The sequence below is a fragment of the Agrilus planipennis genome, unplaced genomic scaffold (assembly GCF_000699045.2).
Source record: "Agrilus planipennis isolate EAB-ADULT unplaced genomic scaffold, Apla_2.0 scaffold69, whole genome shotgun sequence".
In the NCBI taxonomy this organism is placed as follows: Eukaryota; Metazoa; Arthropoda; class Insecta; order Coleoptera; family Buprestidae; genus Agrilus; species Agrilus planipennis.
Genome location: NW_020438962.1, coordinates 731,966 through 751,923, shown reverse-complemented (window position 1 = coordinate 751,923; position 19,958 = coordinate 731,966). Strand labels below are relative to the sequence as shown.

The following is a 19,958-nucleotide window of genomic DNA, read 5'->3' as shown; positions in this document are numbered from 1 at the left end:
ATTTTTGACCTATTTTTAGGATATTATTACAGATATTTCCTTTATTTTCAATCAAACTGAAAAACTGTAAGCACCATCACGTTCTCCACAATTTTCTTCATTTAATTCACCATAAGCAGTTTTACAGTAATTGTATATCATGCCTAAAATTAAAGTGCGCTTTTATGGTTACAGCATTTTTGACCTATTTTTAGGATATTATTACAGATATTTCCTTTATTTTCAATCAAACTGAAAAACTGTAAGCACCATCACGTTCTCCACAATTTTCTTCATTTAATTCACCATAAGCAGTTTTACAGTAATTGTATATCATGCCTAAAATTAAAGTGCGCTTTTATGGTTACAGCATTTTTGACCTATTTTTAGGATATTATTACAGATATTTCCTTTATTTTCAATCAAACTGAAAAACTGTAAGCACCATCACGTTCTCCACAATTTTCTTCATTTAATTCACCATAAGCAGTTTTACAGTAATTGTATATCATGCCTAAAATTAAAGTGCGCTTTTATGGTTACAGCATTTTTGACCTATTTTTAGGATATTATTACAGATATTTCCTTTATTTTCACTCAAAATGAAAAACTGTAAGCACCATCACGTTCTCCACAGTTTTCTTCATATAATTCACCATAAGCAGTTTTACAGTAATTGTTTATCATGCCAATGTACCATTTTCTGTATCAAATATTATGAAAATAATACAAATTGGTACCGCTGGAAACTTATTAACTAAAAAGGCAATAACGAAGAAGATAATCCACGCTCGTGAACTTGTTATTATTTCCTTTACTTCTAACAATCTTCCACCGCCAGAACCGGCATCGTGAGCAACGTGGAGCACACTCCACTAAATATTCATGACAAATTTTAAAAGCACATCTGCAACGGACGGGCAATTTCCCTTCTTATAATTGCTCTGTTAGAAAATATACCGCTTGTTGATGTCGCTACGGATGACGCTTTTACATTTTGTGTCATGACCAACTTCCATCTCATTTTACAAAACCGGAACAGAACAAATACAAAATAAACGGGAAAGGAATTCGGAGATGGAAGCGATAATATTTGTAACCTGTTAAAAACTCTTCCGATTCTGAAGTTGACTCGAGTGCATTACAAGATTTATGTAGATGTCTGCTTTATTATTGACTAGTGACCCGCCCCAGCTTCGCACGGGTGTTTTGTTTAGATTATTATCGAAAAGAGGAAATCTTCAAAAGATATCACCTGAACATACTAAATATACTACAGAATATCTTTAACATGTCAACATTGACAGTTTTTTTGTCATTAGACAATACAAACCGGCCTCCCGGCCGGTACCGCCGCAACCGCCATGTCCCTGCATTTTAAATCTGTAATATCTTCGAAAATATTCATTTAAATTACATGCTGTAAAGGGCCATATTGATCTATATTTAATGTACAATGTATTTAAAACTACTTAATTGGATAAGAATTAATGCTGTATTGCTTAAAATCGCTTCGTAAATAAGCCATTATTTCTCGTAAAAAGTAAAGGATAAAAAATGGTTATTGTGGGTTATCCCTAAGAGATAGACATATACCATCCCGGACTTTTTTGTAGACCCTTTTAAGATGTACAATATTGTAGTACATTATTTTGATCTATCTCGTAGGGTTCAGCCAGCGTTTGCAATGTAAGCGCAAAAAATGTGTTTATTTACGACATCACATTAGAAACCTCTAAAATTATCAGTGTTTCCCTACTATATTATGCATGTATTATACATATAAACCTTCCTCTTGAATCACTCTATCTTTTAAAAAAAACCGCATCAAAATCCGTTGCGTAGTTTTAAAGATTTAATCATACATAGGGACAGACAGCGGGAAGCGACTTTGTTTTATACTATGTAGTGATATTGTAGTTTCAGAACCTCCAAACGTGGTCGATAAATCGAGTCTATAAATCGAAAATCAACTGACTCTCTGTTTGTTTTGTTCTACGGAATTTTTGTCAATTAATTGTATCATTCTCCTATCAACATATTATTTCACTAAAAATATGTAACCAAATTAGTCATTCACGTTGCAAAACTTAACGAGCGCTTTTTTGGTTACATAATCTTTACGACTTCAAGCCTATCCTTAGTAATATTCCCCTTCTTGTAAATCTAAATAGAAAACTGCGAACACCTCCATTTACTGCATAATTTTTCCCACATATTTCACTATGAATAGGTCTCAAAATAATTGTTTGTCACATCAAAAATTATAATGCGCTTTTTAGGTGACAGTATCTCGTATTCGGTGTTGACGAAAAATTCAAAATTTTCAAGCAGTTTTACAGTAATTGTTTATCATGCCAAAAATTAAAGTGCGCTTTTATGGTTACAGTATTTTTGACCTATTTTTAGGATATTATTACAGATATCTCCTTTATTTTAACTCCAAATAAAAACTGTAGGCACCATCACGTTCTCCACAGTTTTCTTCATATAATTCACCATAAGCAGTTTTACAGTAATTGTTTATCATGCCTAAAATTAAAGTGTGCTTTTATGGTTACAGCATTTTTGACCTATTCTTAGGATATTATTACAGTTACTTCCTTTATCTTCAATCAAACTGAAAAACTGTAAGCACCATCACGTTCTCCACAGTTTTCTTCATATAATTCACCATAAGCAGTTTTACAGTAATTGTTTATCATGCCAAAAATTAAAGTGTGCTTTTATGGTTACAGTATTTTTGACCTATTCTTAGGATATTATTACAGTTACTTCCTTTATCTTCAATCAAACTGAAAAACTGTAAGCACCATCACGTTCTCCACAGTTTTCTTCATATAATTCACCATAAGCAGTTTTACAGTAATTGTTTATCATGCCAAAAATTAAAGTGCGCTTTAATGGTTACAGAATTTTTGACCTATATTTAGGATATTATTACAGATATTTCCTTTATTTTCAATCAACATGAAAAACTGTAAGCACCACCACGTTCTCCACAGTTTTCCTCATGTAATTCACCATGAGCAGTTTTACAGTAATTGTTTATCATGCCAAAAGTTAAAGTGCGCTTTAATGGTTACAGAATGTTTGACCTATTTTTAGGATATTATTACAGATATTTCCTTTATTTTCAATCAACATGAAAAACTGTAAGCAGCATCACGTTCTCCACAGTTTTCTTCATATAATTCACCATAAGCAGTTTTACAGTAATTGTTTATCATGACAAAAGTGAAAGTGCGCTTTTATGGTTACAGAATTTTTGACCTATTTTTAGGATATTATTACAGATATTTCCATTATTTTCAATCAAACTGAAAAACTGTAAGCACCATCACGTTCTCCACAGTTTTCTTCATATAATTCACCATAAGCAGTTTTACAGTAATTGTTTATCATGCCAAAAATTAAAGTGCGCTTTTATGGTTACAGTATTTTTGACCTATTTTTAGGATATTATTACAGATATTTCCTTTATTTTCAATCAAACTGAAAAACTGTAAGCACCATCACGTTCTCCACAATTTTCTTCATATAATTCACCATAAGCAGTTTTACAGTAATTGTATATCATGCCTAAAATTAAAGTGCGCTTTTATGGTTACAGCATTTTTGACCTATTTTTAGGATATTATTACAGATATTTCCTTTATTTTCAATCAAAATGAAAAACTGTAGGCACCACCACGTTCTCCACAGTTTTCTTCATATAATTCATCATAAGCAGTTTTAAAGTAATTGTTCATCATGTCAAAAGTTATAGTGCGCTTTAATGGTTACAGAATTTTTGACCTATTTTTAGGATATTATTACAGATATTTCCTTTATTTTCAATCAAAATGAAAAATTGTAGGCACCACCACGTTCTCGACAGTTTTCTTTATATAATTCACCATAAGCAGTGTTACAGTAATTGTTCATCATGCTAAAAGTTAAAGTGCGCTTTAATGGTTACAGAATTTTTGACCTATTTTTAGGATATTATTACAGATATTTCCTTTATTTTCACTCAAAATGAAAAACTGTAGGCACTATCACGTTCTCCACAGTTTTCTTCATATAATTCACCATAAGCAGTTTTACAGTAATTGTTCATCATGCCAAAAGTTAAAGTGCGCTTTAATGGTTACAGAATTTTTGACCTATTTTTAGGGTATTATGACAGATATTTCCTTTATTTTCAATCAAACTGAAAAACTGTAAGCACCATCACGTTCTCCACAGTTTTCTTCATATAATTCACCATAAGCAGTTTCACAGTAATTGTTTATCATGCCAAAAGTTAAAGTGGGCTTTTATGTTTACAGAATTTTTGACCTATTTTTAGGATAGTATTACAGATATTTCCTTTATTTGCAATCAAAATGAAAAACTGTAAGCACCATCACGTTCTCCACAGTTTTCTTCATATAATTCACCATGAGCAGTTTTACAGTAATTGTTTATCATGCCAAAAATTAAAGTGTGCTTTAATGGTTACATCATTTTTGACCTATTCTTAGGATATTATTACAGTTACTTCCTTTATCTTCAATCAAACTGAAAAACTGTAAGCACCATCACGTTCTCCACAGTTTTCTTCATATAATTCACCATAAGCAGTTTTACAGTAATTGTTTATCATGCCAAAAGTTAAAGTGCGCTTTAATGGTTACAGAATTTTTGACCTATTTTTAGGGTATTATGACAGATATTTCCTTTATTTTCAATCAAACTGAAAAACTGTAAGCACCATCACGTTCTCCACAGTTTTCTTCATATAATTCACCATAAGCAGTTTCACAGTAATTGTTTATCATGCCAAAAGTTAAAGTGGGCTTTTATGTTTACAGAATTTTTGACCTATTTTTAGGATAGTATTACAGATATTTCCTTTATTTGCAATCAAAATGAAAAACTGTAAGCACCATCACGTTCTCCACAGTTTTCTTCATATAATTCACCATGAGCAGTTTTACAGTAATTGTTTATCATGCCAAAAATTAAAGTGTGCTTTAATGGTTACATCATTTTTGACCTATTCTTAGGATATTATTACAGTTACTTCCTTTATCTTCAATCAAACTGAAAAACTGTAAGCACCATCACGTTCTCCACAGTTTTCTTCATATAATTCACCATAAGCAGTTTTACAGTAATTGTTTATCATGCCAAAAGTTAAAGTGCGCTTTAATGGTTACAGAATTTTTGACCTATTTTTAGGATATTATTACAGATATTTCCTTTATTTTCAATCAACATGAAAAACTGTAAGCACCACCACGTTCTCCACAGTTTTCCTCATGTAATTCACCATGAGCAGTTTTACAGTAATTGTTTATCATGCCAAAAATTAAAGTGCGCTTTTATGGTTACAGTATTTTTGACCTATTTTTAGGATATTATTACAGATATCTCCTTTATTTTAACTCCAAATAAAAACTGTAGGCACCATCACGTTCTCCACAGTTTTCTTCATATAATTCACCATAAGCAGTTTTACAGTAATTGTTTATCATGCCTAAAATTAAAGTGTGCTTTTATGGTTACAGCATTTTTGACCTATTCTTAGGATATTATTACAGTTACTTCCTTTATCTTCAATCNGTTGACCGTTTTTAAGAAGAAAACATTTTAATTGAGAAATTATAAATACAAAAGGTAACACAATGGTTTTCATAAGAAAAATGTACAAAAATAGATATCAATTAACAATTACATGGGAAGGAAAAATTATTTTTAACATCTTTCGAACACTTTGTACAAATTCGGTAGATTGGCAAGTTCAACAATAGCCGCATTATTAATAAATGATTTCGGTGGTAGAAAAAAGTCTTTAATGGCAGGATAAAAAACATGTTCCACAAGCCACTTCCAGTTGTGCTTTTCATCCGAATCATTTTCTTCTATAAACGAATAATATTTTGCAGTTTCCCTGGCAAACGTTTCAAAGCACTCCAACTCCGATTCCCAGTTGACTTCCGTCGCAAGTCTTAACAAATACATGGGCAAACCTGTCATTTCCGGTACGTGTTTGTCTATAAAATTCCAATGGAAAAATCAATTAATTATACGAGTAATTCTCTGGTTCAATTAGTTTTAAATAAGAAACTACTAAAGTAAAGTGTCTGCAAAGTAGAAAAATAATCATGTACATACCTAGCAAAAGTGGTAAAGTCTTCAGGTCTCCATTTTCGTCGATTTCTAGAGTGAAATATTCTTTTAGCATTTCACCCTTCTCTGTCAAAATTTCTGTTACTTTTTCGGCCAATTCATTCTTGTCGCCGTCTTCGGGAGTCCACCCTGTTTCTGGTAATTTGAGAGCCTCCAAGGCTAGTTTTTTTACAGACAGCGGATCGCTAAATGATATGATACCGAAATTTTGAAAATTATACATGACAAACTGATAAAACAGTTCCTCCATTATTTGTTGTGTGTTGCACATGTAAAGCTTTGTGCCGTGCTGAATGAGGGCCTGCGAAGGGTCTATACAACCCACGAAAACATGCTGGTTGAATAATTCACGCATTGCAGGGTGGCAATTGCCTTCAATCTTTTTTCGAAGTTCTAGCACGCTTGTTAATTCACATTCAACCCTGAAAAGAATTAAAGATTTTTATTTGTTTAAGAATTTAATACAAATAATGAAACATTTGAAATTAAGTGCTTAAGTATGTATTTTAAGAAGAAAAGACCTACGTGGTCACTTCCAATTCCTTGGTACGACTTAGAACAACACCCCCAACTGGATTGAATCCAACATCTGTTTTCATTTTCTTCTTTGGACTTGGACTATGTTCGATCGTTTTGTTCAACAGTTTTGATTCAAACTTTTCGTTGTCGATTAAAAATTGTTTATTTCTTTCTTCGAACAACTTGTCTTCAGGATTAGTTACTACTTTGTTATCGACGTTATCATCGTCATTACGATCAGTTATTTGCATCGTTTCCATTTTTTTTGTGGTTGCCCCAAAAAATTTTTCAAGTTTTTGATTGGACGAGTCAGTTCTTACAAGTTCCTTGGGGTAAACCTTTTCCGATTTTTCTTTTGGCGAACTTTGAATAGTATTGGATGTTACAATAGGTAATTTTGCCTTAAAATTGCTTTCGGATTAAAAAAAGAACTCTAGAAAATATATTTTCTTTTTTTTGATACCTGTGTAAAGTATACTCGGGAATTGTTACAGCCCAATAATTTCTTTTCCACTGCTGCTGTTATAATTTCGACGATTTGTTCTTCGTTTAAAAAATGAACTTCGTGTTTTGTTGGATGTACATTAACATCGACGTTTTTCGGATCTAATTTTAGGCTCAAATAGATAAATGGATGCATGTTTTTTGGTAGGTAATTTGTGTAAACTTGATCGATTGATTTTTTCAGACCTACAATTATTTTTTAATTTAAAATATTCCAATTTTGAAAAGTTGGCACCATCACGTGCTCCACAGTTTTCTTCATGTAATTGACCATTAAGCAGTTTTACAGTAATTGTTTATCATGTCAAAAGTTAAAGTGCGCTTTTATGGTTACAGAATTTTTGACCTATTTTTAGGATATTATTACAGATATTTCCTTTATTTTCAATCAAAATGAAAAACTGTAAGCACCATCACGTGCTCTACAGTTTTCTTCATATAATTCACCATAAGCAGCTTAACAGTAATTGTTTATCATGCCAAAAATTAAAGTGCGCTTTTATGGTTAAAGTATTTTTGACCGATTTTTAGGAAATTATTACAGATATTTCCTTTATTTAAATCAAAATGAAAAACTGTAGACACCATCACGTTCTCCACAGTTTTCTTCATATAATTCACCATAAGCAGTTTTACAGTAATTGTAGGTATATCATGCCTAAAATTAAAATGCGCTTTTATGGTTACAGCATTTTTGACCTATTTTTAGGATATTATTACAGATATTTCCTTTATTTTCAATCAACATAAAAAACTGTAAACACCACCACGTTCTCCACAGTTTTCCTCATATAATTCACCATAAGCAGTTTTACAGTAATTGTTTATCATGCTAAAAATTAAAGTGCGCTTTAATGGTTACAGTTTTATTGAACAATTTTTAGCAAATTATTACTGATATTCCCTTTATTTTTAATCAAAGTGATAAACTGTTGGCACCATCACGTGCTCCACAGTTTTCTTCATGTAATTGACCATTAAGCAGTTTTACAGTAATTGTTTATCATGTCAAAAATTAGAGNTTTATTGAACAATTTTTAGCAAATTATTACTGATATTCCCTTTATTTTTAATCAAAGTGATAAACTGTTGGCACCATCACGTGCTCCACAGTTTTCTTCATGTAATTGACCATTAAGCAGTTTTACAGTAATTGTTTATCATGTCAAAAATTAGAGTGCGTTTTTTTGGTTACAGTTTTATTGAACGATTTTTTGCAAATTATTACTGATATTTCCTTTATTTTCAATCAAAAAGAAAAACTGCAAGCACCATCACGTTCTCCACAGTTTTCTTCATATAATTCACTATAAGCAGTTTTACAGTAATTGTTTATCATGCCAAAAATTAAAGTGCGCTTTAATGGTTACAGTTTTATTGAACAATTTTTAGCAAATTATTATTGATATTCCCTTTATTTTCAATCAAAGTGAGAAACTGTTGGCACCATCACGTGCTCCACAGTTTTCTTCATGTAATTGACCATTAAGCAGTTTTACAGTAATTGTTTATCATGTCAAAAATTAGAGTGCGTTTTTTTGGTTACAGTTTTATTGAACGATTTTTTGCAAATTATTACTGATATTTCCTTTATTTTCAATCAAAAAGAAAAACTGCAAGCACCATCACGTTCTCCACAGTTTTCTTCATATAATTCACTATAAGCAGTTTTACAGTAATTGTTTATCATGCCAAAAATTAAAGTGCGCTTTAATGGTTACAGTTTTATTGAACAATTTTTAGCAAATTATTATTGATATTCCCTTTATTTTCAATCAAAGTGAGAAACTGTTGGCACCATCACGTGCTCCACAGTTTTCTTCATGTAATTGACCATTAAGCAGTTTTACAGTAATTGTTTATCATGTCAAAAATTAGAGTGCGCTTTTTTGTTTACAGTATTTTTGACCGATTTTTAGGATATTATTACTGATATTTTCTTTATTTTAACTCAAAATGAAAAACTGCAGACATCATCACGTTCTCCACAGTTGTTTTCACATACTTCATCATAAGCAGTTTTACTGTAAGTGTTTATCATGTCAAAAATTAAGGTGCGCTTTTATGGTTACAGTTTTGTTGACCGATGTTTAGCAAATTATTACTGATATTTCCTTTATTTCTAGACAAAGTGAAAAACTGTTGGCACCTTTAGATTCTCCACAGTTTTCTTCATATTAATAAGTATAAATGGGCTCTAAAGTAATTGTTTATCATGTCAAAGATTAGAGTGCGCTTTTTTGGTTACAGTTTTATTGATGGATTTTTAGGATATGATTACTGATATTTCCTTTATTGTAAATCAAAATTAAAAACTTCACGTTTTCCACAGTTTTCTTCATTTAAATCATCATTAAGCAGTTTTACTGTAATTGTTTATCATGTCAAAAATTAGAGTGCGCTTTTTTAATACTGATCGGTTTTTCGCATATTACTGATATTTCCCTTATTTTAAATCCAAATGAATAACTGTTGGCACCATCAGATTCTCTATAATTTTCTTCATATAATTCACCATTAAGGGGTTTTAAGGTAGTTATTTATCTTGTCAAAAATGCGGTTGCGCTTGTTTGGTTGCAGTATTTGTAACCAATATTTGGCATATTGTTACTGATATTTCATTTATTTTAAATTAAAATGATAAATCGCTGGTGCCATTAGATTTTCCACTATTTTCTTCATATATTTCGCAATCAATAGGGTTTAAAATAATTGTTTATCATGTCAAAAATTAAAGTGCGCTTTTTTGTTTCCACAATTATAATGAGTTTTTTGGAAATTTTTAGAAGAGAAATCCAGTGTGTATTTTTACCAAAAATTTATTAGGTTTATAAATAAATAACAAATGAAGTATTATTACATTATAATGTTGTACAAAAATAATTGTAATTGGAAGAATTTAAATGGAAAAATTTCGTTGACCGTTTTTAAGAAGAAAACATTTTAATTGAGAAATTATAAATACAAAAGGTAACACAATGGTTTTCATAAGAAAAATGTACAAAAATAGATATCAATTAACAATTACATGGGAAGGAAAAATTATTTTTAACATCTTTCGAACACTTTGTACAAATTCGGTAGATTGGCAAGTTCAACAATAGCCGCATTATTAATAAATGATTTCGGTGGTAGAAAAAAGTCTTTAATGGCAGGATAAAAAACATGTTCCACAAGCCACTTCCAGTTGTGCTTTTCATCCGAATCATTTTCTTCTATAAACGAATAATATTTTGCAGTTTCCCTGGCAAACGTTTCAAAGCACTCCAACTCCGATTCCCAGTTGACTTCCGTCGCAAGTCTTAACAAATACATGGGCAAACCTGTCATTTCCGGTACGTGTTTGTCTATAAAATTCCAATGGAAAAATCAATTAATTATACGAGTAATTCTCTGGTTCAATTAGTTTTAAATAAGAAACTACTAAAGTAAAGTGTCTGCAAAGTAGAAAAATAATCATGTACATACCTAGCAAAAGTGGTAAAGTCTTCAGGTCTCCATTTTCGTCGATTTCTAGAGTGAAATATTCTTTTAGCATTTCACCCTTCTCTGTCAAAATTTCTGTTACTTTTTCGGCCAATTCATTCTTGTCGCCGTCTTCGGGAGTCCACCCTGTTTCTGGTAATTTGAGAGCCTCCAAGGCTAGTTTTTTTACAGACAGCGGATCGCTAAATGATATGATACCGAAATTTTGAAAATTATACATGACAAACTGATAAAACAGTTCCTCCATTATTTGTTGTGTGTTGCACATGTAAAGCTTTGTGCCGTGCTGAATGAGGGCCTGCGAAGGGTCTATACAACCCACGAAAACATGCTGGTTGAATAATTCACGCATTGCAGGGTGGCAATTGCCTTCAATCTTTTTTCGAAGTTCTAGCACGCTTGTTAATTCACATTCAACCCTGAAAAGAATTAAAGATTTTTATTTGTTTAAGAATTTAATACAAATAATGAAACATTTGAAATTAAGTGCTTAAGTATGTATTTTAAGAAGAAAAGACCTACGTGGTCACTTCCAATTCCTTGGTACGACTTAGAACAACACCCCCAACTGGATTGAATCCAACATCTGTTTTCATTTTCTTCTTTGGACTTGGACTATGTTCGATCGTTTTGTTCAACAGTTTTGATTCAAACTTTTCGTTGTCGATTAAAAATTGTTTATTTCTTTCTTCGAACAACTTGTCTTCAGGATTAGTTACTACTTTGTTATCGACGTTATCATCGTCATTACGATCAGTTATTTGCATCGTTTCCATTTTTTTTGTGGTTGCCCCAAAAAATTTTTCAAGTTTTTGATTGGACGAGTCAGTTCTTACAAGTTCCTTGGGGTAAACCTTTTCCGATTTTTCTTTTGGCGAACTTTGAATAGTATTGGATGTTACAATAGGTAATTTTGCCTTAAAATTGCTTTCGGATTAAAAAAAGAACTCTAGAAAATATATTTTCTTTTTTTTGATACCTGTGTAAAGTATACTCGGGAATTGTTACAGCCCAATAATTTCTTTTCCACTGCTGCTGTTATAATTTCGACGATTTGTTCTTCGTTTAAAAAATGAACTTCGTGTTTTGTTGGATGTACATTAACATCGACGTTTTTCGGATCTAATTTTAGGCTCAAATAGATAAATGGATGCATGTTTTTTGGTAGGTAATTTGTGTAAACTTGATCGATTGATTTTTTCAGACCTACAATTATTTTTTAATTTAAAATATTCCAATTTTGAAAAGTTCAAGAATATATATTTACTTTGACATTCCACCAATCGGTGATTTATAAACAGTAAAAAATTCATTCGTTTTGTAGAATAATTTACGTTGGTCATTTGGCCATTTGCTTTGAATTTATATTTGTCATCTTCCAACGAAAATTCAGTCAGTTCTCTTTAAATAAGAAAGAACATAGTTACAAATATTTAAAACACAAAATTAATTATACATTCACAACCAGAAAGGGCTCTCTTCAGATAGGTATGCGATATTTTTTTAAGAAAAAAATATATAAACCTTGCAATACTGTTCCCATAAATAGTTCTTATATTATCAGTCTGATTTGAACCAACTGGTGTCCTTATGTCGTTGTTCTCTCCAAATTTTTTGAGACTAAAACCTGTAGATAGATAATAATTTCATTAAAAAGAAATCCCTTTTTTAAATAAAGTGATGCTAACCAACAGAGGCATTGTGAATAGCATATTTCCCTACAACATCAGCAATTTTCTGGTATTCTTCTGACGCACTTTTTAAAGCTCTTTTTCTAACATTCATGTTGTAAAATAAGTCTTCTACTATTATTTGAGTGCCCTGGTTCCCAGCTATTAGTTTGGGGGGTCCATTTAATTTACCATCAATAAATTGGGCTCTAAAGTTGTCTCAGATCAGTAAATAAATATCACAAGTCAAGTAATGTTATATGCATTACTAATTGCTAATTTAAAATGAATTCGTTTTAAATTAATAAAAAAAAAACAGATTTGTGCATAATTTTTAAATTTGTGCCAAAATTAAAATTATTATGTGACAAATTTCGAATAACTTTGCTAATGAACATACAATCTTTTCATGTATAATTTATGGAAATTTACCATTTATTTTTACAAGTTTATCCCTACAAAGATAACGTTTATATAACAGTCTGATAAGCTATCTTTATAATCGTTATATATGTTGTATGAATATCAGAGCTGTGCAAAACGTGATATGTTTGTGTGTTAAACACAAGGAAATGATACCTCATTTGCTAAAATGAGCGATGAGTGAGTATTTATTTACTTATTCTTTAACTGCAGTTTAGAATAATAAATATGAGAACAAAAGGGCATTTTTGGACTTTTTAGAAAATTACCTGTAAGCACATTTTTCTGAGGCGGTTTTAGACTGAATTGTAAGATGTGCTACATGACTTATGCTTGCCAAAGCTTCACCTCTAAAGCCATAAGTAGAGATAGAACTCAAATCTTCAAATTTCTGCAGTTTTGAAGTTGTAAATCGTTCGCATACAATACTAAAGTCATCTTTCCTTATTCCCACACCGTTATCTTGTATCTAAACAAAAATTTGTTTTTTTCATCACTAATTAGAGAGTTGAAATAGGGAGTAATATATGGGTTTATTACTTGGATATATTTGAGGCCCCCATTTTTTACTGTGATTTGAATGTTTGTTGATTTAGCATCTAAACTGAAAAGAATGCAAATTGAGAGCAGAAATTAGAAATCTAATCAAAATACCTGTTTTCTATCAATTCTTTAAGAGCATTAGCAGGTCGTTGTATTACTTCACCTGCAGCAATTCTGTTTATTACCGTTTCCTCAAGCTTTTTGATTATGGGTGCTTCAGACATACTGTAGTGCTTTCTAGAGAACCTTAAAATGTACAAATTAATGAGAATTAAACCTATTATTGTTAATTAAATGAATATTTTGACTTGTTAATTCTATCTGACTCAATCATAACCTTAAAATTTGACAACTATGGCTTCGTAGTTCCAATAGCTAACGCAGTGTTCATTAGAACTACAGCCAGTGGTGATAGCTTTGAACTAAATAATTTTGATGTTTGTGGCATTTCAAGATGGCCGAAAGTGTTGCATATTGAAATTTGTTAATGTTTTCTAATAAGTGCCAAAATGTACTTAAATCGTTGATTAATACCATAGTGGCTGATGTTTTGTTAATATTTTTATTTTATTAAACCTGCATTCGATAAAGAAATAATGCAAATATTGCCTTAAGTTATGTTTAATGTTGTTCTAAAATTAAGTGCCTAATAAAGTGCCTCACAAAATGTTTAGGTTTTTAAGTGGTCGTAAGGGTAGAACGACTACTAGAAGTGTAGGTGATGCCAAATCATCAAAGGGTTACAATAAGAATTTAATTCAGTGTAAAGTAATTCTTTTAGATGGGACAGATCTTTCTGTAGAGTTGTCTGTAAGTAACATCTCCGATTTTTCCTTAATAAACCCTCTGTAACGTTTAAACGATTAACGTTTTGTTAATTTTGTGTTTAACATATGTGTGTAGACGTTTATAATTGATTTTTATTAATTAAATTACAAAATTTCTTTCTGTGTCATTGGAGGTTTTTGTGAAAGTATCACAGAACATATTGTGTTGTTATTGTGCCTTCTCACGTTTTACAAACACTTTTTCTTGCTGATCATGGTCTCAATTATATAATATTGGTTTATTTATGTAACATTACATTTACAACAGGTGGTTTGTTTTAGAAAAAGGCTGAAGCAAGAGACTTATACGAGCAGGTGTTCTATTCACTAGATTTAATAGAGAAAGACTACTTTGGACTCCAGTTTACTGATGTTAATCATGTTAAGCATTGGCTGGACCCAACAAAACCAATTAAAAAGCAAATTAAGAGTAAGTTTACAAATAATAATTTTATTTCAACTCTGACTCATGTTTTTTATTTCATTCACAAACAAGTATTAAATTACAGCACCAAGAGAGTATTTCATACATATTTGTTACTGCTTTTTTATCAGTATTACGTTCTTTCAGTCATTATTTTTTTATTGCCTGATAGCATTTTATTTTATTATTGTTTATATTGTTCTAGTTGGACCTCCCTACACTTTGAGATTGAAAGTTAAATTTTATTCGTCTGAGCCAAACAATCTAAGGGAGGAATTGACACGATATCAGTTCTTTTTGCAATTAAAACAGGACATACTTGAAGGGAGATTGGACTGTGCTCACCAGATTGCAGTGGAGTTGGCCGCTCTTTCTTTACAGTGTAATTAATCACGTTTGTAACTTTATGAAAATTGTTATTTATTATCTTTTAATTTCTGTAGCTGAACTAGGGGACTATGATGAGACTCAACACACTGCAGCTACCGTCTCGGAGTTCAGATTTGTTCCCAACCAAACTGAAGAGATGGAGATTGAAATATTAGAAGAATTTAAGAAATGTCGTGGTTTAACACCTGCACAGGCTGAACTTAGTTACCTGAATAAAGTTAAATGGCTGGAAATGTATGGGGTGGACATGCACACAGTGCTGGTAAGAATATATCATCCTCCTTAGGGTCGCATATCAAAAAATACATGAAAATTGCTAATATTTGTCCATACTACCCATTACAAACAGATAGTGTGGTAGATTAATTAAATTATACGTTTGTAAGGTACTCAACTTTTGGCCAGTTAATTTTTTTATTTAATTCTTTTAGTTTTTTATTTCGGCTTTTTAATTCTTTCATTTTGATGTTTAAAAGTTTGTTTTGTTTTACGATTAGGGAAAGGATGGTATGGAGTACCATTTAGGCTTGACACCCACTGGCATTTTGGTGTTTGAGGGAAACCAAAAGATCGGATTATTTTTCTGGCCTAAAATTGGCAAATTGAACTTCAAGAAGAAAAAACTGACGCTTGTAGTTGTAGAAGACGACGATCAAGGACGAGAGCAAGAGCACACCTTCGTATTTAGGTGACGTTTTTGTTTTTATTTTCCTTTCTAGTTTTATTTAATAATTTCATTTTTGTCCCCAGATTACACAATGAAAAGGCCTGCAAACACCTGTGGAAATGTGCAGTGGAGCATCATGGATTCTTCAGGTTGAAGGCGCCCCCCAGACCCAACTCTGCCAAGCAAAACTTCTTCCGAATGGGTTCCAGGTTCCGATATTCCGGTAGGACTGAGTACCAGAGCACTTACCAGGCCAGAGCAAGGAGAACTGTCCAATTGGAGAGAAGACCGAGTCAAAGGTAACTGGAATAAAATGTTTTATCACTTTAAAAAATTTCTTTTTGACTGTTTTCAGATATGGGCGTCGTCAGAGCCACGTTTTACGCGAAAGACAGCAAAAGGAGCAGATAGAGGCTCAAAAGGCAGTAGAATGTGCTGATATAGTTTCAAATAAGGGCCCGGAAAGCCTCCAGCCTTGTTCCAGCAGGGCCTCTAGTAGATCTAACGCTACCAACACCACAGATAACGAATCCGGATGCTGTGGAATTACTGACGATGTTACAAAACCAGGTACTTTAATTTTGTAACAGAAGTTTTGTAAGTCATTAATTGACCTTTTGATTTCATTAGTTTCCGAATCGTTAGGTTTATTGAGCCAGAACAGTTTTGGAAAGGGTTCTATAGGGCATAGTTCGTTTGGTAAGGCGTCAGTGGGACAGAATTCCTTTGGAAAGGCCTCAATTGGTTGTAGTTCCTCTTACAGGTAAAATATCGCGTTGAAATCAATAATTATAATTTTTATTTTTATTTTATCTTGTTATAGTCCTGCTTTGTCGATTTCTTCTTCAAAAAATGGGACTCTGAAGAGGAGCCAACAGGCATCGTCTCCAACGAGTTTCAAAGAGTTGTCGGTGAGTCCTACCCCATCATCGACAGCCGACAGTCAGCTCGACATGCTGCTCAAGAGTCTCGCAAAAGAGACTTTGAATGGTGTGCACAGGGATGAAAAAAGAAACGAAGTCTCGACTTTTGTCGATAAATCTGATGGTACGTTTTATAACTTGCAGAATAGTATTTTTTTATGAGACCTATTTTTTTTTTTCATTTTACAGATCTCGATGGGGAAGTCTTGATGAAATCATTATCAGCAGAAATACCTAATAATATTACCAAGTTTCTCAATACTTCGGTCAAACCTATTCCTCTAAATCAACTCAAGTGTAACATATTGAAAGGTAATAATTACTGGCAAAAAAAATATATCTGACTCAATCATAACCTTAAAATTTGACAACTATGGCTTCGTAGTTCCAATAGCTAACGCAGTGTTCATTAGAACTACAGCCAGTGGTGATAGCTTTGAACTAAATAATTTTGATGTTTGTGGCATTTCAAGATGGCCGAAAGTGTTGCATATTGAAATTTGTTAATGTTTTCTAATAAGTGCCAAAATGTACTTAAATCGTTGATTAATACCATAGTGGCTGATGTTTTGTTAATATTTTTATTTTATTAAACCTGCANTTTTCTCTAAGTAAATTTTACTTAATATTTCTTTAGTTTGATTGTTAAACAAGCCTTTTGTTTTAATTATTAGCTGATTCTTTTGTTTCAGTTATAAGCAATTGTTTGTTCTACTTTTAAGCAGTTTCTTTTGTTTTAATTATTGCAAGTCCTAAAAGTTTATTGTTTTAGCTAAAGTGGAAGAAGAATTAAATAATGGAGCTCCTTCTATGCTATCAACGAAGATGACAAATCAGATGTTTGTGGCTGCTGCCAAAGACGATGAGACCAGTTTGAACTCATTAAATGCTGCGACCTTTGTAGCTGTGGTAAGTTAACAAATCATTTTTTTGTTCTTTTTTTCGTTTTTTAACGTAACAAAAATTTCATGCACATGTGTTGCACCTTATGAATTCATTCATTGTAAATAAATTATGATCATTAGTTTAATAATTATCATAGTTTTGTGCAGACAAATATTTACTTGTTATTATGGGCTTGAAATTTTGGTGCTTATAATATTTTTTGGACCAAATGTAATTAAAAATAATTCACAAATTTCATTTAAAGGCTCATTGTATCTGTTTTTATTTTGTGAAGATTTCATGTATTTTTACCGGCTTGTGTTGTGCTGCTAGCTTCTAATGTAGTTTGTTCTTTTTTTTCCCTGAACCTTCATATTTATCCCCTTTTGTGAAAATGGCGTTTTTGTACATTACCTTTAATTGTTTTTTGTTAGGGTGGTGACAAGTTAACGTTGTCAGTAGCGGGTCCTCCTAGCACCACCGCCTCCCTAATACCCAGCCCCACAAAGTCTGAAAAAACTGAGAATGTCAAACGCAGTACGACCCCCGTAACCGTAACATTTTTCGGCCATTCCGAAAAAGGAAAACTTGAAAAGAAAACCCTTCAAAGTCCTGAAAATCGCAACAAAAAGTCACTCACTCTTTTTAATTCATCTGAAATATTGACTCCCATGAAAATTTTGAACTCTCCGACCGACAAGAAGACAGTAAAGAGTCCGAAAAGTCCGAGGGGGGTGTTTTTCTCGAATGGGGGAGCTGGAGTTAATAATAATTCTAATCCGTTTGTGAATTTTTCTACTGAGGTGGACAAAAACGCCGTTTCGTTCCCGTTAAATTCCTCGAGCAATAATCCCTTTTTGCCCTGTAACAACCCTTTTAGAGAGACTGACGAGGTCGACGAGGGTGCTAAAAATAGCGACGTCAGCGAAGGGGGCGACTCATTAGCAGCCAACAGCGAGGTAAGTCTTTATCATTCGCTTTGTGTATTAGTTTTAGTGCTTCTTTTGGTCACAGCCATCATTTTATCGCAGGGTTACGTTTTTGATTCAATTTTTTTAAAAAAAATTCGTGAATTTTTTATTAAAGCGTGTTGAAACATTCGCAGGATAACGAATCTCAAAATTCACCCACCACGACCTCCGTGACACCCTCATTGAGTAAATTGTCGCCTTGGTTAGTATCGTCTGAGGTGATACAATCCCCAGTGGCGAAGGTGAACACCACTGAAACGGCTATTATCAGAAAATCAGTAATTACAACTCAACTTTAAGTTGTACTTTTGTTTTCCTTTTTAACAACGAAAACTTTTTAAAATATTCATTGTGAACTTGTGGCAAGTGTCTTTTATCGAAAAATAGGGAGCAAATCGTTTGTTTATGTATTATTTAATAATTTCAAAGAGAAATAGCTAAAAGTGTAACTTTAATTCATGTTTTTCTTTTTATCTACTTAATTGCAGTATTATTTTCAAAATTATTAAGTTTTATTTCGTATAAAATACAAAATTGTAGTAAACATTTATTGAAATCAATAAGAAAAAGGTTTGTAGATGTTATTGGCTGTGAATTAATGAAATTGTAACGTCAAAAGGTATTAAAAACTAATTAAAATTATAGGCTCAAGTAAGTTCCACAATCTTGAATTTTAATATTATTCTAGTTGATTCTGAAGCCTCTAAATTTGATTTTAACTTATTTTTTTTGTAATGTAACTTACAGCAAACTTTTATTAAACAATTAGTTAATCTGTTTTCATTAAACAATATAATTAGGGACCAATAAATATGAAAAAAGCTGACTTAGAGGTATAAGTGTAATAAAAGTAGCATTTTATATCGCGATTAATGATTTATAAATTGTTTTTTGTAATTTATTTTTGAATAAGTATTTCTTATACTTTGTAAATAATTAAGTGCCATTTTAATCGAAAAATGGGGATGTATCATAGTTTATAAGAGAAATGAGGATTTTATTAAAATGCTTTTACTATTTAACTGTTCCTGCGACAGTTAATTACTTAAGGACCAAGGTAAATGTAATTTCTTCCGTCCTTTATAAGTAATATTGTTGTAACAATTTTATTTTGCTAATAAAGAGCTATATGATGTTAGATTTTCGTTTGAAAGTAAACGTACATTCAGTATATTAACTATAAAATTGAAACAGTTGAAATAAATAAAACAAAACATCACTCATAAGAAAAATTTAATGATTTTAAAAATACTGTTGCTACAATTCAAACAGAAAATGTAGAACTTATCTTAATACATATGGGTAACAACATACAAATCTTCATCGAATTGATAGAACTTAACTACAAGGAAGATATTAGGTAAGTTAATGGTACTAATTACAGTAAGACAATTTCTAGTAATAAAAGGGCTATGAAGTTACAAATAAACCAATTAATAGCCAAGGTAGGTACACCAGAGTTCGTACATTAATCTACTTCTTCCTTAACAAATACTATGATAATAGGGGTGAAATAGGCACTAATTATGAAAATATATGCACTGTAAATAACTATAACTGTATAATTAAGGATACATTCACTAAAATT

General features: G+C 31.7%; 3 protein-coding genes across 6 annotated transcripts; 1 reads left to right on the top strand and 2 right to left on the bottom strand.

Annotated features, from left to right (window-relative positions):
• Positions 1–5,577: 5,577 nt before the first annotated feature.
• LOC112904635 (DNA mismatch repair protein Mlh1-like) lies at positions 5,578–7,364 on the bottom strand. Its single transcript, XM_025975174.1, has 4 exons — positions 7,121–7,364; positions 6,664–7,058; positions 6,124–6,560; positions 5,578–6,002 (listed from the first exon to the last, which is right to left on the bottom strand). The coding sequence occupies exons 1-4, from the start codon at positions 7,295–7,297 to the stop codon at positions 5,704–5,706; spliced, it is 1,308 nt and encodes a 435-aa protein (XP_025830959.1). The 5' UTR covers positions 7,298–7,364; the 3' UTR covers positions 5,578–5,703.
• Positions 7,365–10,096: 2,732 nt separating this feature from the next.
• LOC108735874 (DNA mismatch repair protein Mlh1) lies at positions 10,097–13,632 on the bottom strand. The gene is made up of 10 exons (XM_025975173.1): positions 13,395–13,632; positions 13,281–13,344; positions 13,010–13,209; positions 12,336–12,526; positions 12,172–12,274; positions 11,915–12,048; positions 11,627–11,853; positions 11,170–11,564; positions 10,630–11,066; positions 10,097–10,508 (listed from the first exon to the last, which is right to left on the bottom strand). Exons 1-10 carry the CDS (start codon positions 13,505–13,507, stop codon positions 10,210–10,212), a joined length of 2,163 nt encoding a protein of 720 aa, XP_025830958.1. The 5' UTR covers positions 13,508–13,632; the 3' UTR covers positions 10,097–10,209.
• Positions 12,829–19,508, top strand: LOC108735875 (band 4.1-like protein 5). 4 transcript variants are annotated; one of them, XM_025975171.1, is made up of 14 exons: positions 12,829–12,920; positions 13,958–14,093; positions 14,393–14,540; positions 14,740–14,916; positions 14,978–15,186; positions 15,422–15,612; positions 15,675–15,890; positions 15,947–16,161; positions 16,237–16,354; positions 16,415–16,638; positions 16,704–16,826; positions 17,287–17,423; positions 17,834–18,358; positions 18,505–19,508. In XM_025975171.1, the coding sequence occupies exons 1-14, from the start codon at positions 12,910–12,912 to the stop codon at positions 18,667–18,669; spliced, it is 2,595 nt and encodes an 864-aa protein (XP_025830956.1). In that variant the 5' UTR covers positions 12,829–12,909; the 3' UTR covers positions 18,670–19,508. The 4 variants fall into 4 exon arrangements, with proteins under 4 accessions (XP_025830956.1, XP_025830954.1, XP_025830957.1 ...); XM_025975169.1 differs by having other exon boundaries at positions 12,830–12,920; positions 16,222–16,354; XM_025975172.1 differs by lacking the exon at positions 17,834–18,358 and having other exon boundaries at positions 12,830–12,920; positions 16,222–16,354.
• The last annotated feature ends 450 nt before the right edge of the window (positions 19,509–19,958 follow it).

Bases quoted from the DNA above. Each gene is read 5' to 3' on its own strand.
- LOC112904635 (XM_025975174.1), bottom strand. From the start codon at position 7,297: ATGCATCCATTTATCTATTTGAGCCTAAAATTAGATCCGAAAAACGTC. The intron at 6,561-6,663 runs GTAGGTCTTTTC...AATTCTTTTCAG, and splicing joins AAGGAATTGGAAGTGACCAC to GGTTGAATGTGAATTAACAA. The intron at 6,003-6,123 runs GTATGTACATGA...GGAATTTTATAG, and splicing joins GACTTTACCACTTTTGCTAG to ACAAACACGTACCGGAAATG.
- LOC108735875 (XM_025975169.1), top strand. The intron at 14,094-14,392 runs GTAAGTAACATC...GGTTTGTTTTAG, and splicing joins ATCTTTCTGTAGAGTTGTCT to AAAAAGGCTGAAGCAAGAGA. The intron at 16,355-16,414 runs GTAAAATATCGC...ATCTTGTTATAG, and splicing joins GGTTGTAGTTCCTCTTACAG to TCCTGCTTTGTCGATTTCTT.
- LOC108735874 (XM_025975173.1), bottom strand. From the start codon at position 13,507: ATGTCTGAAGCACCCATAATCAAAAAGCTTGAGGAAACGGTAATAAAC. The intron at 12,527-13,009 runs GTAATTTTCTAA...AGACAACTTTAG, and splicing joins TCAGAAAAATGTGCTTACAG to AGCCCAATTTATTGATGGTA. The intron at 11,067-11,169 runs GTAGGTCTTTTC...AATTCTTTTCAG, and splicing joins AAGGAATTGGAAGTGACCAC to GGTTGAATGTGAATTAACAA.